The sequence below is a fragment of the Saimiri boliviensis genome, chromosome 8, assembly GCF_048565385.1.
Source record: "Saimiri boliviensis isolate mSaiBol1 chromosome 8, mSaiBol1.pri, whole genome shotgun sequence".
NCBI lineage: Eukaryota > Metazoa > Chordata > Mammalia > Primates > Cebidae > Saimiri > Saimiri boliviensis.
This window is the reverse complement of record NC_133456.1, coordinates 84,408,964-84,427,331: the sequence shown is the minus strand read 5'-3', so window position 1 is coordinate 84,427,331 and position 18,368 is coordinate 84,408,964. Positions and strand designations below refer to the sequence as shown.

General features: G+C 44.6%; 1 protein-coding gene across 5 annotated transcripts in view; it reads right to left on the bottom strand.

Annotated features, from left to right (window-relative positions):
* The window catches only part of TAMM41 (TAM41 mitochondrial translocator assembly and maintenance homolog), a 124,004-nt gene extending 107,581 nt beyond the window's left edge, over positions 1-16,423 (bottom strand). For 3 of the 5 annotated variants that reach the window (XM_074404781.1, XM_074404782.1, XM_039478986.2), the window contains exons 1-3: positions 16,040-16,423; positions 13,225-13,407; positions 7,792-7,884 (exon numbers count right to left, since the gene is read on the bottom strand). In XM_074404781.1, the coding sequence (XP_074260882.1) occupies positions 7,792-7,884; positions 13,225-13,407; positions 16,040-16,174 (411 nt within the window). In that variant the 5' untranslated portion in view covers positions 16,175-16,423. Of the gene's footprint in view, positions 1-1,382; positions 1,488-7,791; positions 7,885-13,224; positions 13,408-16,039 lie in introns of those variants that run through there. The other 2 variants (XM_074404783.1, XM_074404784.1) reach the window with 2 other exon arrangements.
* Positions 16,424-18,368: the final 1,945 nt, after the last annotated feature.

The window sequence follows — 18,368 nt, the reverse complement described above, 5'->3', positions numbered from 1 at the left end:
GCCTGTAGTCCCAGCTACTAGGGAGGCTGAGGCAGGAGAATTGCCTGAACCCAGGAGGCGGACGGTGAGCCGAGATCGCACCATTGCACTCCAGCCTGGGTAACAAGAGCGAAACTCCGTCTCAAAAAAACAAACAAACAAACAAACAAAAAAAACAGTATTATAAAACATGTAACTACTATTTTATAAATCAAGCTTCAGAATCTAAATTCTTTTACCTTTTCCCCTACTTTTTAAACAATTATAACATATAAATATCATATATGGTAGGTAAGCCACTTGATTCAGTATCACCTCCTCCTCCCTTATAATTCTGAGGACTTAATGGACCTTAACTAAGCCTTTCAGCACTTGGGGGAGTTTAGTATTACTGCAATCATCTGCAGAGAGTAACCCATGACCAGCCCAGGAACATGAGTTGCCTACAGTTGCATAATGGGCTGACAACAAAAATCAGGATCACAACCTTGCATTTGGCAAATCTAGCTCTGAATATTCTATATTATTCTCATGCATTCACTTAGGATTCTATTCTGATTAACTTATCCTGAAAGATGATTAAAACAAATTTTAAGGTCCTATAAAAAAAAACCTATGCTTATTCCTTGAATAACTTTCCTAAACCTTATACAGTTGGCTCTTCACATCCGTGGGTTCTGCACCCATGGATTCAACCAATCACAGATGGAAAACATTCAGGAAAAAAAAGAAAATCCACAAAGTTCCAAAAAGCAAAAGTTGAATTTGCCACCATGTGTCAACTACATTGAAGGTAGGTGAACGACATGACTTGTAAGCCCTGTATTAGGTATTACCAGTCATCTAGAGATGCTAAAATATAAAGGAGGATATGCATAGGTTATATGCTAATACTAGGCCATTTTATATCAGAGACGAGTACTGAAACCAATCCCCATGGACACCAAGGGATGACTGTATTCCATCCTGAATTATTAATCTAGGAGGGCAACTGCCTCATTTTACTGACAGAAAACTTAGGGCTGGTGGGTTAAAAGATTTCTCCAAGAGAAGTAGTGGCAAACTGGGCTAGGATCCAGTACCATGATTCTTCCAGTGCTCTTTCCACAACTCCGTGATGCTTCTCTACTTCCACATTCCTGGTTCTTCGTCCCCATTCATCACATCCTTCTCAATAATTCTTCACCTCTGTTTTTGATGGCTTTTACAGAAACCCAGTGAAATTAGAAGCTACTTTGAGATACTAAAAAAATCAAAGATGCAAAGAAAAGACTAACTTTGGGGAAATTTTCCTAGTTAACAAAATACCACTTGTTCTCCAAGGAAGTTGTTCCACTTAGGTTGTTAGAAGGCAGTCTGTTTGCTATTTAAGGTTAAGAAAGTAAAAATAAAAGCATCCTTACTCAAAGGAAAAATGTCAATTCAGAAGAGTCTGCTACTGTGCTGATCTGGTTCTTCAACGAAAGGTGAACTATGAACTTGTCTCAGCAGTACTGTTATTTGTTGTTCAGAGTGAAAAGCCAGTGAACTCTTGGGAGACTGCCAGAGAGGCCTGGGAAAAAAAGAAAGTGCTCAGATTTGTGAATAGCTGTTTGTATCTTACTGGGAATGCCCCGACCTGAACTGCATAGATAACATTAGCACGACTGCCAGGGAGGAAAATCTTTACTGGAGAGAAAGGGGCATTGCTTAAAGGGACTTTCAAAGGAGAGATTTGTGAGTATATTTTAAGAGAGGAAAAAAGAGAAAGTCACATGTGGGCTCCTCTAAAATTGTCACAAGGACAGACTACTTGAATTGCAAAGAGTGAAATTTTAATCACAAAGACCACAGCCCTACCTAGTATTTGAATACCTAGTATTCAAATACTCAACCACCTACCAGAACTTTTCCGTTCCAAATGACCAGGAGGTTGAACTCTTCTAAATAGTCATTGCTTAAGGATGAAGAAGAAACACTGAACACTAGAGCTGGATGAAACCTCACTTATTATCTACCTGTTGGACTCTGGACTCTTCGAGGACAAGCAACGTGGTGTCATTTTTTAAAATTCCTTTGGCATACACAGAGAAGAAACAGTTGCCTTTTGAATAAAGAAATAAATGACTCAATCTGTGGATTTCAAACACTAGCGGCCCAAACATTTGCTTATAGTAGGGCAGAGCCAAAACTAGTAAACCAGGTTTTCTAACTCCTAGTTCAGGGATCTTTTATACCACTGGGGGTTTTTCTGTTCACACAAAAAATTAATCAATAAAGCTACAATATGGTTTACGGTTGAACTATGTGAATATAGTAAAAATCATTGAATTGCACACTTTAAATGGCTGAACTGTTCGGTAGGTGAATTTTATTTCAATAAAGCTATTACTAAAAAATAGGCCACCACAAGCGGTCTCATGCCTGTAATCCTAGCACTTTGAGAGGCTGAGGCAGGTGGATTTCTTCAGCCTGAGGTTGAGGCAGGTGGATCCCTTCAGCCCACAAATTCAAGACTGGGCAACACAGCAAAACCCCATCTTCACAAAAAAACATAAAAATTAGCTGGGCATGGTGGCACGTGCCTATAGTTCCAGCTACTCAGGAGGCTGAGATGGGAGGATTGCCCGAGACCGGGAGATTGAGGTTCCTGTAAACCATGTTCATGCTACTCCACTTGGGCCTGGAAGCAACACCCTGTCTTAGAAATAAAGATAAAATAAAGCTACATTACTAAAAGGCAAAATATATTACAATTTAATTACATTAAAATAAATCAAAATCCTTTTAACAAGGTGGCAAAAAAACCACTGCATGTCAAAATAAATGCCTTAAAAACTCAAGCACAATTATCTATATGCTAAAAACAATGTAAAATACAAAAATCCAAAATTATGTGAACCAGGGAAATAACTATTAATTATTACTTTAGAGGTTTCTTGGCTTACAAAAAGATTGGTCACAATGCTCTATTAAGCACTTTAAATTCCATGGTTTCTTACTTGGGAAAATATTAAACACTTAAGTTGCTAATGATTGAGAAATTCTACTTCAATTTGTAAGATACAAGAGAATTCTGGAGCTTTAGACAACATAATTTAGTGTGACTCCTTTTAAAACACATAAATATAAAGAATTCATATGCATATTCTCATAATTCTTTCTTAAGATATTTACCCAACTTTCTTGTCCAAAATACTACCCTTCTTTCATTAGATTTGTTCATCAAGTCTGATTAATATTTGCTGCCACCTAGAGGTACAAATAGTTTGTTTAAAAATCATTATCATTCTGGTTAACAGTGATTTCCACATTGAGAAAAGTGGGAGCAGCGGGGAAGAGAGTGTTAATTTACCTGTTTATCATTTTCAATTTAAAAAAATGTATATGCTCAACAAGTTCAAATGATTTTATGATATCCTAATTTTCTTGTGCTAGAAGCATAAAAAGCCTTAGGGATACTCATTGCTGTCAGTCACATTTTTTTCTCCAAGTCAGCTGAGGAATGCAGAGTTTTGCATGATATGAGCATGGCTGCTACTACTTGTCTTGCTGTTTTTGTTTTATAAGAACGTAACAGTTAGATAAAACCTGACGTCATTTCCAGTGCTTATATTCTGAGATTTCATGGCATTTCAAGTTCTTAAAGCCTTTTAAAAATTTATTAAATATTCTAAGCATAAAGTATAATACAAAGAATAATACAACATTTTAACATTCAATTTCATTTCTATTTCAAAATAACTGAGATAAGCAAAGGCACAGAGAGAACAGAAAGACCATTTTCTGAGTGTCTATCAGGGATATCAAAACCGTCTGAGGTCAGTGCCATCAGACTCATCTACAGATGAAAACACCCCAAGGCTTCGGGAGACTGGCAGTGGTGCAGGGTCACACCATTAGGAAGCATCAGAGCTGGGATCCTAACGCTGTATCTGTTGGATTCTGAAACACTTGCATTTTTCCTAGCAAGTGTTTGTGTTTGTTTCCTGTTTCTACTAAAGCCCAGGGAAAGGCCTAGTCCCTACTCTGCTTCCAATATTCTCCTTTTTTTTTTTTTTTTGAGACAGCGTCTCGCTCTGTCACCTAGGCTGGAGTGCAAAGTGCAGTGGCATGAGCTTGGCTCACTGCAACCTCTGCCTCCCAAGTAGTTGGGATTACAGGTGCACGCTATAATGCCCAGCTAATTACTATATTTTTAGTAGAGATGGGGTTTTTGCCATGTTGTCCAGGCTGTTCTCAAACTCCTGGCCTCAAGTGATCTGTCTGCCTCAGCCTCCCACAGTGCTGGGATTACAGACATGAGCCACTGCACCCAGCTCTGCTTCCAACTTTAAATACCTTTGTGGACCTTTATTCTAAAGACAAATTAACTGAAATTCAGAAAGATAAAACAAGATGCCCAAGTTTATGTAACAACTAGTAGGCAGCAGGACTGAATATGACCCAAGGCTTCTAATTTGATGCCCATTATTATTCTCATCATGCTACATACTTTGTTTTTGTTTGTTTGTTTGTTTGTTTTGAGACACAGTCTCGCTTTGTCACCCAGGATGGAGTGCAGTGGCATGATCTCAGCTGTCTGTAACCTCTGTTTCCCGGGTTCAAGTGGTTCTCCTGCCTCAGCCTCCCAAGTAGCTGGGATTACCAGTGTGCACCACCATGCCTGGCTAATTTTTGTATTTTTAGTAGAGACAGAGTTTCACCATGATGGCCAAACTGGTCTTGAACTCCTGACCTCAAATGATTCACCTGCCTTGGCCTCCCAAAGTGCTGGAATTACAGGCATAAGCCACTGTGCCTGGCCCATATTTTGTAAAACAAACAAACAACAACAAAAAATCTAGAAATAAAATACGTACAAATTTCCAATTGCTCAATTATGAGCTTTACTAGTCATCCAATATTCAACTTAGAAATGAGAAATTTATCTATATAGATATGAAATTTCAGTAAGCCTATCATTTGTAGACTTTTAAAAATGTTTTTAATTAAGTAAAAGTTAGTGACAGTGAAGTGCACACATCTTAAGGGCACAGTTTGATAAATCTGTACACACATATACTTACGTAACCCCTGCCCGGATCAAGTATTTCTGGACATTTTAAGGAACTACACTATGAAACTGTAAGCTCAGGTGAAAGGCAGGAGAAACCTGACAGCCCACGCACATCAGTAAAGAGATGTTTATCACACAAATCAGTGAGCTAAGGCTATAGAAATCTCTCATATTCCCCATAGATAGCTACAGAAGGGGAAGCAGCACTTCACTACTGGGGGAGACACTCAAGAACAATCTGTCGCCCTCTTATGGAGCCTGGGATCCTCTGACGTGCAATGAAAATCTTCCTTATAGTAGGAAGTATGAGATTAGCAACTGTGACTATTGAACATACTTCTGAAACTATGAAAAGATCCTTTCTCAGAACACAGGAAAAAAATGTAGAAAGGTGATATTGCAAATACTTGTTAAAAGTTCTCTCACGCTTTTTATTTTTCCTGTTTTGTGTTTGCTTCCCGTTTCTACTAAAGCCCAGGGAAAGGCCTAGTCCCTACAGCCTCCTCTAGCTGTGTCCCAAATGAGCTTAGAAAGTAGAGAAGGCGGCCGGGCGCGGTGGCTCAAGCCTGTAATCCCAGCACTTTGGGAGGCCGAGGCAGGTGGATCACGAGGTCAAGAGATCGAGACCATCCTGGTCAATATGGTGAAACCCCGTCTCTACTAAAAATACAAAAAAGTAGCTGGGCATGGTGGCACATGCCTGTAATCCGAGCTACTCAGGAGGCTGAGGCAGGAGAATTGCCTGAACCCAGGAGGCGGAGGTTGCGGTGAGCCGAGATCGTGCCATTGCACTCCAGCCTGGATAACGAGCGAAACTCCGTCAAAAAAAAAAAAAAAAGAAAAAAAGAAAGTAGAGAAGGCATCACCACTGCCCTCAGAAAGAGAATAAAAGAGATGGGAAATACCAGCCCTTTGGATTGACTACTTGGTGCATTCATTTACTCAGCAGTTAGAGAAGGATCCCAGAAACCAGGCACTGCCCCTAGGATGCACCAGTGGCCCCAGGGTACATGTCCTAGGAGACAAGGTGACTGGGTGGTGCTGAGGGAGCCTCCACTGAGGCACTGGGCACCTCCTCGGCCACCCAATCCAGTCACGGAGAATCTTGAAGGAGAGAACAGCGAGAGGGAAGGCGGACTGCGACCCAGCTTCTACTCCCAGCACTTCTGACACCAAATGTGGGTGTCATGCCAACCGATTCTCCAGCCCTCCAAACACCAAACAAGTGTCGTACAGCCAAATTCAATTCTGACCCTAGCTACCTGGAGTTACAGTCAGATCCCACAGGTTATGGGCTCAGTTTTACAAGCCTCCCCCACTTCAGACGCCAATCACAAGTCTAGGTCTCCCATACTCTGACCATTCACTATAAAGGGGTGGGGCTAATTCCCCTTTCCTCTGGTTTCATAATTTGCCAGAATGGCTCACAGAACTCAGGAAGGCACTTTTTGTTGCTGTTGTTGGAGTCTCACTCTGTCACCCAGGCTGCAGTGCAGTGGCGTGATCTCAGCTCACTGCAACTTCCGCCTCCCAGGTTCATGTGATTCTCGTGCCTCAGCTTCCCAAGCAGCTATAGCTGGGATTGCAGGTATGTGCCATCACACCCAGCTAACGTTTTTGTATTTTTAGTAGAGACAGGGTTTCACCATGTTGGCCAGGCTGGTCTTGAACTCTTGACCTCAAATGATCCGCCCACCTCGGCCTCCCAAAGTGCTGGGATTACAGGTGTGAACCACTGTGCCCAGCCAAGGAGGCACTTTACTTGCATGTACCCAGTTATTACAAAGGACACAACTCAGGAACCGCCAAATGGAAGAGATGCTTGGCAAGATATGGGGCAGTGGAAGGGTGTGGAGCTCCACGACTTCTCTGGGCACACCACCCTCCCAGCACCATGATGCGCTCACCAACCCAGAAGTCCTCAGAACCCCTTTGTTTACAGGTTTTTTTTTTTATGGAGGTTCCATTGCCTATGCATGACTAATTAAATCACTGGCCATTGGTGATTGGCCCAATCTCCAGCCTTTCTCCCCTTCATGAAGGTGGGAGTGGGGGGCCTGAAAGCTCCAGCCTCTCCTCACACGGCTGGCTCCCTGGCAGCCAACCCTATCCTGAATCTATCTAGGGGCCCATCAAGAGTCACCTTATTACTATAAACTCAGGTACGGTTTAAAGGGACTTGTTATCAATAATAAAAGACACTCTCATCCCTATCACTGAAATATTCCAAGAGTTTTAGGACCTCTGAACCAGGAGCCCAAGGAGAAAAACCAAACATGTATTTCTTTTTTTTCTTTTGAGATGGAGTTTCGCTCTTGTTATCCAGGCTGGAGGGCAATGGCGCGATCTCGGCTCACCGCAACCTCCACCTCCTGGGTTCAGGCAATTCTCCTGTCTCAGCCTCCTGAGTAGCTGGGATTACAGGCACGCGCCACCATGCCCAGCTAACTTTTTGTATTTTTAGTAGAGACGGGGTTTCACCTTGTTGACCAGGATGGTCTCGATCTCTTGACCTCGTGATCCGCCCGCCTTGGCCTCCCAAAGTGCTGGGATTACAGGCTTGAGCCACTGCACCCGGCCCATGTATTTCTTCTTATATCGTATCACAAGAGAATATGTGGATATTACTTGGCAATAAATTTTATAGGGAGTAGAAAGAGTCAGAAACTCATTTCTATTTCCACAGTTCCATCTCATTGCAATCACAATGATCAAAGTAAGGTTAGGCTCAGAGAGGAAAGGCAGCCTGAACTGTGCAGCCTATAAACACTCACCGGTTTTTGGAGTCGTCCAGCAATGTATAAATTATTCCAGTTGAGGAGATCTTCAATCAGAATACTAGTGCTAATAACTCCATATTTGATAAGCTGAAGGAAAAAAGAAATGGGCACAAAAAGGAATAAAATACCATGTTATTGCTTATACAAGCACAAAACATAAGGAAACAGATAAAATTGTTGACTAGAGCAGTACCTTGGTTACAAAGCCACTCAAAATGCCTGCCTTGCAAAAACATACATCTCCACGAAAACCTTTGAGAGGTTTTAGTGTCCAAGGCTGATTTTTTTTTCTTTTTGAGACGGAGTTTCACTCTTGTTACCTAGGCTGGAGTGCAATGGCGCGATCTCGGCTCACTGCAACCTCCGCCTCCTGGGTTCAAGCAATTCTCCTGCCTCAGCCTCCCTAGCAGCTGGGACTACAGGTGTGCACCACCATGCCCAGCTAATTTTTGTATTTTTAGTAGAGACGGGGTTTCACCATGTTGACCAGGATGGTCTCGATCTCTTGACCTCGTGATCCACCCGCCTCGGCCTCCCAAAGTGCTGGGATTACAGGCTTGAGCCACCGCGCCCAGCTCCAAGACTGATTTAGTCATTAAGGTACGTGAGGTAAGGTTGCAACTGCCTTCACAAGATTATAACAGTGAGAGAAGTCTAGTATGGCTGACTCCATGTTGCTGCCAGCCTCATAGGCTGGCTATCCGAACTCATGCCTGGGCATAGGCCAAGCTAACCAAGGGAGGAATATAGGTAATAGTTTAATTTTGAAGCAAGGATGATAATAGTTCCTCCCTAAAACTGTTCCCTTCTCCAGTCCAGAGCTGAAATTACCTTTGTAAAACTAATGAAAATCCACAAGATTAGGATTATGGAAAAGGCCTGAATTCTTCAAAAATGTTGGCATAGTTTCTATGATCTCTTACTGCTCAGGAGTCATGTGTCCAGAGTTCGTAAGACTTGTGACTTCCCCAACTGATCCTATAGATAACATCACTACTGCAGAACTTAAGATTCATCTTTTGAGGCATTTTTCAGACTTTTGTATCCTGACAACCAATTGATCCCACCCAGACCCATGACTCATGACTCAATTGGTCCTGTTGCCCTTCTCCCACCAAAAGGCGCACTCAGCCCATGAGGACTGTTTTCCACACCTGTATGATTGCATCCCCAACCAATCAGCAGCACCTATTCCCTAGTCCCCTAAACCAAACTGTTCTTCAAAAACCCTAACTTTCAAGCTTTCAGGAAGAGTGATCTGAGTGATAATGCCAGTTCTCCTGTGTGGCTGGCCTCACACTAATGTTAATTTAACTCTTTTTTTTTTTTTGAGATGGAGTCTTACTCTGTCACCCAGGCTGGAGTGCAGTAGTACAATCTCAGCTCACTGCAACCTCCACCTCCCGGGTTCAAGCCATTCTTGCACCTCAGCCTCCCGAGTAGCTGAGATTACAGATGTGCACCAACATGCACAGTTAATTTTTGTATTTTTAGTAGAGACAAAGTTTTGTCATGTTGGCCAGGTCAAACTCCTGACCTCAGGTGATCCACCCTCCTTGGCCTCCCAAAGTGCTGGGATTACAGGCATAAGTCACTGTGCCCAGCCTAATTAAACTCTTTACTGCAATATTACAGTAGTGCCAGTCAACCGCAGGAAGAACCCATCAGACAATTATAAGGTGACCACTATTTCAACTTAGGCCCACGTTATGTTAAAGATGGAATGGCTCTTAGATGCTATCTAGTATTGGTCCTCAATAGATTGGGAGTAAAAAAACCTGGTTTTTCCCCAAAGACAGTTTGAGAAGTGATGATGCAGTTCAGGCGTCCCCAAACTACAGCCTGCGGGCCGCATGTGGCCCCCTGAGGCCATTTATCCGGACCCCCGCCGCGCTTCAGGAAGGGGCACCTCTTTCATTGGTGGTCAGTGAGAGGAGCACAGTATGTGGCAGCCCTCCAACGGTCTGAGGGACAGTGAACTGACCCCCTGTGTAAAAAGTCTGGGGACGCCTGATATAGTTCATGTTCCTCATTTCAGAAATAAAAAACCTGAAGCCCAGAGAGAACAATGACATGTTCAAGGTGGTACCGGCAGTACCAGAGTCAAAACCAGGTCCCAGAATTTCAGTCTGGTCTTCCAATGCTCTTTTCGTTACAAAGTACAAGAAATTTTCCTTTAATTAAAAGTTTTCACTGACATCCTTTTACATAGTGAATTTCTCTTTTGCTATTGACTATTTCAAACACTTTTATAATTACAAAGCAACATCCAAAACCAAAACTTCTTTATTCATGCTAAACACATGAAATTATAGTTGAGCCCATTTCTATTCTTTTGTTTGTTTGTTTTTGAGACAAAGTCTTACTCTATTGCCCACGCTGGAGTGCAGTGGCATGATTTTGGCTCAATGCAGTCCTGAACTCCCTTGGTTCCAGTGATCCTCCCACCTCAGTCTGTGGAGTAGCTGGAACTATAGGCAGACACCATCACGCCTGGTTTATTTTTGTATTTTTTTGTAGAGACAGAGTTTCACCATATTGCCTAGGCTGGTCTCGAACTCCTGGGCTCAAGTGATCCATCCACCCTGGCCTCCCAAAGTACTAGGATTACAGGCATGTAAGTGTTCTACATGACTCTAGAACAGCTGCTATGCCTGGCCCGTTAAGCCTATTTCAATAATAATTTGTATAGATCCTGAATGTAGATTTCCCAGGTTACAAAGTCCCATTTGCATAAACAAATGCTGAACTTCAGTATCCACATAGCCTTCTCAAGCTGCAAATATACAAAAAGCAGCTAAAAAGTGTCAATTAGGCTGGGCGCAGCGGCTCATGCCTGTAATCCCAGCACTTTGGGAGGTCAAGGCGGGCAGATCTCGGGGTCAGGAGATCGAGACCATCCTGGCCAACATGGTGAAACCCTGTCCCTACTAAAAATACAAAAATTAGCTGGACATAGTGCTGCACGCCTGTAATCCCAGCTACTCAGGAGGCTGGGGCAAGAGAATCACTTGAACCAGGGAGTTGGAGGTGCCGTGAGCCAGAGGTTGCCATGAGCTGAGATCACGCCACTGCACTCCAGCCTGGCAACAGAGCAAGACTCTGTCTCAAAAAAAAAAAAAAGTCGATTAAAAAGTATAGTATTTTGGCATATAATTATGCCCAAACATTTGGTTACTAAAACTTATAATATTGCTTGAAAATTACTAATTAGAGATAGGCTCCACATCATATTAACTATGGAGAAAGCTAGAACTTATAATATTGCTTGAAAATTACTAATTAGAGATAGGCTCCACATCATATTAACTGTGGAGCGGATGTAGAAGGCTGTGCTGAGCGTCAGCCTTTTTTCCCCAACTCCAGCAGCAGCACCCCCAAAAGCCCTTCTAGCAAGTAACCACTGGGAAGTAACGGAAACACCACAGGCCTGGAAGTCAGGGAACCTGTCACTAACTAGCTGCGTGACCTTATGGAAGTCATTTCTCTCTTTGAACTTCAGTTTCCTCAAAAGCAAAATGCAGGCAGAGCAGGGTTGGATCTCAACCAGAAAAGCAAAAACACGGCCCAAGAGGTATGCAGACATCACCAGTCAATCACTACAGTCACTTCTCAGCCAAGTTCAGACAGACCTTCAAATCCTTCTCAAGTCAGTACTCTAACCTCCTGCCCTTTAAAGCATGGTCCTTTAACCAGTGGCATCGGCATCACCTGGGAACTTATAAAAAATGCAGAATCTTGGCTGGGCATGGCAGCTCACACCTGTAATCCCAGTACTTTGGGAGGCCAAGGCAGGCGGATTGTTTGGGTTAAGGAGTTTTGAGACCAGCCTGGGCAACATGGCAAAACCCTGTCTCTACAAAAAAAAAAAAAAATACAAACACTAACCAGGCATAGTGGTGCATACCTGTAGTCCTAGCTACTCACAAGGCTGAGGTGGGAGGATGGCTTGAGCCCAGGAGGCAGAGGCTGCAGTGAGCCAAGATGACACCACTGCATTCCAGCTGGGTGACACAGCCAGACCCTGTTTCAAAAAAATAAAAAGAAAAAGAAAAGCAGAATCTCAGGTTCCATCCCAGACTAACTGAGTCAGGACCTGCATTTAATGGAATCCCCAGGTGGTTCGATGCCTGTCAAAGTTTGACTGCTCTGAGCAATCAGTGGCAGAGCTGGCACAGCAGGTGGAATCCATATGTCATCTCAGGAAAGCTCTAGAAAGCATCTAGAAAGCTCCAGGAAAGCTCTAGAAAGCTCTAGAAAGCATCTAGAAAGCTCTAGGAAGCTCTAGGAGGCATCTGATTTAGACCCCTACTGGTCCTGGCAGGCTGGGGTTCTGCTGAGCTCTTGACAGCTCTCTTAAGAGACTGAGATGCTTCAGCCAAAAGAGTTCAGCAAAGCTTCTGCTGTCAAATGACCCACCAGCAGGAATCCATGCAACTTACCTGCTCTCCAACACCCCACTGTCAAATTCCACCCATCTGCTGGCACCAGAAGGTTCCTGTCTATCACCTGGCACCACATGCTTCCAATCACCTGTGAGATCCTCTTCACTTCCAACTTCTTCCTGGGGGTGTCTGCCCCTCCTTCTAGATAAAATCATTCTCCAACCTGACCCTCAACTGGCCTGCCTATTCCTCCCACTGACCAGACTAGTAGTTCTAGACCAGCAGATTTGGCACTGTTTGGAAGCCTGTCAAGAGATGCAAATCTTCAAGCCCCACCCCAGACCTAGTGATCAGAACTCTGGGGGTGGGGCCCAGCAATCTCTGTGTCCAACAGACACACACCCTAGGGGATTCTGATGCACACTGTACTTGAGAACCACCTGGCCAAAGACAAAAAAAAATGAAGTTAGTCTGGCCAGGATCAGTGGCTCACACCTGTAATCCCAGCACTTTGGGAGGCTGAGGCGGGCGGGTCACCTGAGGTCAGAAGTTTGAGACCAGCCTGGCCAATATGGTAAAACCCTGTCTCTACTGAAAACACAAAAATTAGCTGGGCATGGTCGCACACCCCTGTAATCCCAGCTAACTGGGAGGCTGAGGCAGGAGACTCACTTGAACCCATGAGGCAGAGGTTGCAGTGAGCAGAGATTGCGCCACTGCACTCCAGCCTGGGCGAGAAGAACGAAGCTCCATCTCAAAAGAATAAAAAAATAAAGTCAGTCACACCCAATCACCTCCTCACACTGCAATCACAGTTAATGGGAGATGAGGAAGGACTCCAGTCACTGCTCTGTCCCTAAGTTCAAGACATCTAGCAGGAATGTGAATGTTTCCTGACTATAAGAACATAGGTATTTCCTGACTATAACAACATCCAGCAGGAGTGTGAATGTTTCCTGACTATAAGAGCGTACATATTTAGCTGGCACTCTTAATAATCCAGGTTCATAACCAGTTAAGACAAAGGCCAGCAGTCACTTACCCTACCATCACACATGATCAATGAATTGTAGTACACTCCAGCGCCATAGTTATTCTGGATGGATGTGATAATCTTGGGTCCTAAAACTTTTAGGAAAGAATAGTGGTTCCAATTTTTCTTCAGGTTCTTTGAATGCCACGCAACAGGGTCATCTACTGTGAACACAAAGTCCAGCATAGCGTTCTGTGGAGTGAAGAAAAGAGAACGACTTCAGTATTAATTCCTAGAAAGACAGTGAGACAGCATGGAAAGCTCTAACACACCATGCAATCATGGTCAATAGTCAGAGGGCCTGGTGCTGTCATCAGAAAAGTAAGCGAGTCTCTGGAACCAATCTGAGCTTTGTTTTCATCAATGCAATAATAATAAACACTTCTTTAACATGTATTGTTGGGCCAGCATTCTTTAAACACTTTATGGATAATACATGTAGTAACTCATCTTACCCTCAACAAAACCCTACAAGGTAGCTCCTGCTATTATCTCCATTTTTTTTTTTTTTTTTTTTTGAGACAGAGTTCAGCTCTGTCACCCATGCTGGAATGCAATGGCACGATTTCAACTCACTGCAACCTCTACCTCCTGGATTCAAGTGATTCTCCTGCCTCAACCACCTGAGTAGCTGGGATTACAGGTGCACGCCACCATGCCCAGCTAATTTTTGTATTTTTAGTAGAGATGGGGTTTCACCATATTGGTCAGGCTGGTCTTGAACTCCTGACCTCATGATCCGCTGATCTCAGCCTCCCAAATTGCTGGGATTACTGGCATAAGCCACCGCGTCTGGTCTTATTATTTCAATTTTATAGGAAACCAAGGCACAGGGGATGCTCTTTCCCCAAGGACACACAGCTTGTGAGTGGCAGACCTGAGTAGTCTGGCTCTAAATTGTGTGTGCTGAACCACTGCACTACACTGCCTTTCACAAATACAGCTAAATGTACTCCCCTGTTTTTCCAGATCAAATCAACACCATTTGGATAAACTCTGAAATATTATACAAAAGGAAGGAGGTCATTTTATCTCTTACTGATTCACCAACCACTCATTGGTTACTTATAATGAGCTTTGACAGGCCCTAGGGTAGAAGGAAACCGCTTGGAGTCTATTGGAGACAATAAACAAATTATCACTAAATTGACTTGATAGAGGAATGTAAAATGTACTAACTGCACTCAGAATGGGGATCAAATCAGGAGCACAGGAGGGAGACATTCTCCCAGAGATGACATATCTGAGTCTTCAAGGACATGTGGGCTAAACAGGCTTGCTGGAAGCACTGGGGGAGGCACAGGGAAGGAAGGGTAGGGAGTCGTGTTGGAGGAAGGTGCTCTGGATATGGGAGCCAGCATGTTCTAGAAGCTGCAGTTTGATATGACTGAAATAGATCACATTTATGCCGTGGGAGATGAGATCAGAAAGGGAGACTGTTTGCCATGCTAGAAAATTTTCCTGCAGAAGAGCTGACTGGAGAGAGAGGAGACTAAGGGGGAGGGGAAAACTAGATCCGAAGCCATGGTAAGATTCCAGGTGAGAAATGAAGTTATATTAGCTAAGGCACTAAGAGTGGGGATTGATGTGAGAGAGATTTAGGTGTTGGAAATCTACAAGACTTGTTCACTTGAATGTAGAGAATCAAAAGTGAGGGAAAGGAAAGGAAGGACCTTTTCTTGCAGGGAATTCCAGGTCTACTCAAAGAAAAACTTCCATGGAAGAATGAAGAGGTGGCCATCAGGAGGCTAAGGCCTGCTCTGTGTTTCCCACCGGGTGACTCACAGACCACCAGGGACACTTAAGATTTGGTGGCAAGGTGGGTATGGGATAAACACATTTTTAAAAAATGTTTAATTATGTTAACGTATATTCGAAAAAAGTAGCCTATAATAACCTATGATTTCACATATGCTGCCAATTTAAAGAAGAATATTAAATAGTAGCTTAAGTGGGAAGCAGAGGAAATCCAAGCAACAGCATAGATGGCCTCACCAGGAAGTGAACAGACAGAATGTTAATCACAAGACAGACTACAGCCAGGTATGCAGATGCAGGGGGCCCAATTAAAACCTGCACACTGAATACTGCAAATAACAAGGAAAACTGTACCTTTACTGAGGCTGCACTGACCTAACTCTGAAGAATAACAATGCCTAGTCTCAAACAGACCCTTGTTAAATGTGCTGAGCGAGGATAAATATGCTGGTCACGCACTAACTTCTGCTGTTAGTTACTTTGACTGTACCTGCCCTGGCCCTACAACCAGTCCGCAACTTCCTGAAGTCAAATCATTTTGCATTTTCTCCCACAGTTATAGAGGTGACTCTCAACAAACTTGGCTGCGCAACAGAATCATTTGGGACGTTTCTTAAATTCCTGAAGCCCAGGCCTCATTCCAAGCCAATTAAATCAGAATCTCCATCGGCGGAACCCGAGCATTAGGATTTTCTGAAAAGCTCCCCAGAAAATTCCGATGTCTTACCGACTGAAAACACTTAACTAGAACGTGATAACGATTTTTTCTTTCCTTCCACTTGCCCCTGTAGCGGCTTGTCCCCCTGCCTAATTGTTTCTCCTGCTCTAGACCCACGTGTATTCCTAAGTATCCCTCAACACTGCCGCTTCAGCTCGCGCTGTCGTTATTAGGAACGCAGGCCTACGGTTCACTCTGCTAGTTGACACCTGGAGTGTGCAGAGCGGACGGGCAGCTGGAATCGAGGGCAAAACGGAACTCGTGAGAACAGGCAGTTCCCCGTTGTGGGGCTGACAAGGACTGACGGGGGCTGTCCGGGGAGGGGCCGGGCTGCGGGATTGGGCTCACCTTCTGGTCTGAATTGGGCCCTGCCTGGCGGTACACCCCAGAGCCGTAGGCGAAAGCCAGACTCAGCTCCTCGGGGAAGTGAGACAGGATCCTGCGAAAGGTTACCCCCGAGCTCTGCAACGCCTGCAGCGCCATGGGGTCGAGGCTGACAGGGGACCCTCGGCACACAGCAAGGCGAGGACAACCGAGCGGGAACAGACCCAGGCAGGCGGTTTAGGGTGGGAAATGGAAGTCGGAGACCGGCTCGAGGAACACAAGGCTGAGTGTGGGGTGGGGCTGCAAGGACGGGCAAGGTCTGGGGCGCTGGGCCACGAGGAGCAGCGCCCTGAAGGCTCTGCCCGGTTAGGCTCGGGTGGGTGGCGATCGTGCCGGCCGAGCTTCCGTCATTAGCTACGCCCCACGCACACGCGCTTCCAAGGCGTAAGAGGCGGTGTTCGCCGTGTGTAGGGAACGCGAGAGCTTTGCATTGACCCCTGGTGGTCGGAGGAGTGCACTGCAGGTTGGCGGCCTTCGTTGCGACTTGGACAAATGCGCGGAGCCCAGCGTCACCCGACTCCGCGGCCCCTGAGCCCTGATCTCTGTACTTCTCTCTTGAAATCACAGTTTAAGGAATGACTATAAAATCGTGAGCGTATTGAAGGTTTTTAAATGAGGCGACACTCACATAAGATAGAACTAACGTTCTGAAATGGACGGTATAGTAGCATTTAGTACCTTCGCAATATTGTGCGACCGTCATCTCTCTAGTTCCAAATTTGCAGATTTTGAAGATTTAGAAAAACACAAAATTAAAGTGATGCACAATACCACCATGTGGAGTTAGCTCCGTCAAGATCTGACCGAGACTTCTTCACGTTAAAGCCCTTTTCAAATGCAAGCGTGGATACGGGAGTGCGTGGTGAAGGACCACACAGGCGTTCTCTGATAGCTGCATTTAATTTCAAGGCTGGATAAGAGTTTTCACCCCCTGGCCTTGGGGATTGGTCTCACAAAGGGTGCTTCATACAGTTTCTGGAGGAAACAGGACCCTAAGAGTGGAAAAATCTTAGAGCTCTCCTCTTTTTTTGTCTGTATCTAGAGAAACTTGCTGAAGATTACCTGGTAATTCAGGAGGTGGTTTGACTTCCAGGACAGAAACTTTCAGCTACTCTCTCCTTCCTTCCCAACATACACTACCTCTCAAAAATAATAGCTAGCATTTAGGTAATGTTGACACATTTTCACATGCACTTCTCATTGAGTCCCCTCTAGTGCTTTGTGACGGAAGGGCCTTGGTTTCACAGATAGCCAGCCAAGGCTTAGATCGGTAAAGCCAGGTGCTTAAGATCGTATCAGTCTGCAGCAAAACTAGAGCTAAACCGAGCTCTGGCTCCACCTCTGGGATTGTTTGGAAAATTCTGCCCTATCCTTGAAAGGTTTTGAGCAGGGACTTACGTGATTCCCATGTTATCCTGAACTGGGGAGACCAATTAGACAGTTTTTATCATAGTTCCCCCGTGAACTGGAAGCGGCCAGGCCAAGGTCTTAGAAGCAGGGATGGGATTAATTCAACTGGAAAAAAATGATTACTTGCACTCACACTCTGGGTCTGCACTGAGATGAAGAGATCTGAACTGCCTGCTGCCCTGCAGGAGCTCCGGGTCTCCAGAGGAGAGGAGACAGACCTGCAAATCAGAATAGAATTTGGGTAATGCAGCCGGGTACCCAGCACAGTGCAGGAATGTCCCATCCCTCCAATGGGAACGTCAGTCAGTTCTGGGTGTTTGGGAAAGGGACCAGAGGAGATTTCACAGTGATGGCATTTTGAGCCAGGTCTGGAAGCTGAATAGGAGTTTATCAGGTGGAAGATAGATGGGAAAGATTCTACCAAGAAAGAATTGATAGGACTCAGTGACAACAACAACAACAATAATAATAAGTGTCATTTATTAAGCACTTACTATTCCCAGGCACTTTTTATCCTTTTTTTTTTTGAGACAGAGTTTCACTCTTGTTACCCATGCTGGAGTGCAATGGCGCAATCTCGGCTCACCGCGACCTCCGCCTCCTGGGTTCAGGCAATTCTCCTGCCTCAGCCTCCTGAGTAGCTGGGATTACAGGCATGCACCACCATGCCCAGCTGATTTTTGTATTTTTAGTAGAGACGGGGTTTCACCATGTTGACCAGGATGGTCTCGATCTCTTGACCTCGTGATCCACCCGCCTTGGCCTCCCAAAGTGCTGGGATTACAGGCATGAGCCACCGCTCCCGGCCTTATACTTTTTTTGAGACAGAGTCTTGCTTTGTTGCCCAGACTGGAGTGCAGTGCCACGATCTCAGCTCACTGTG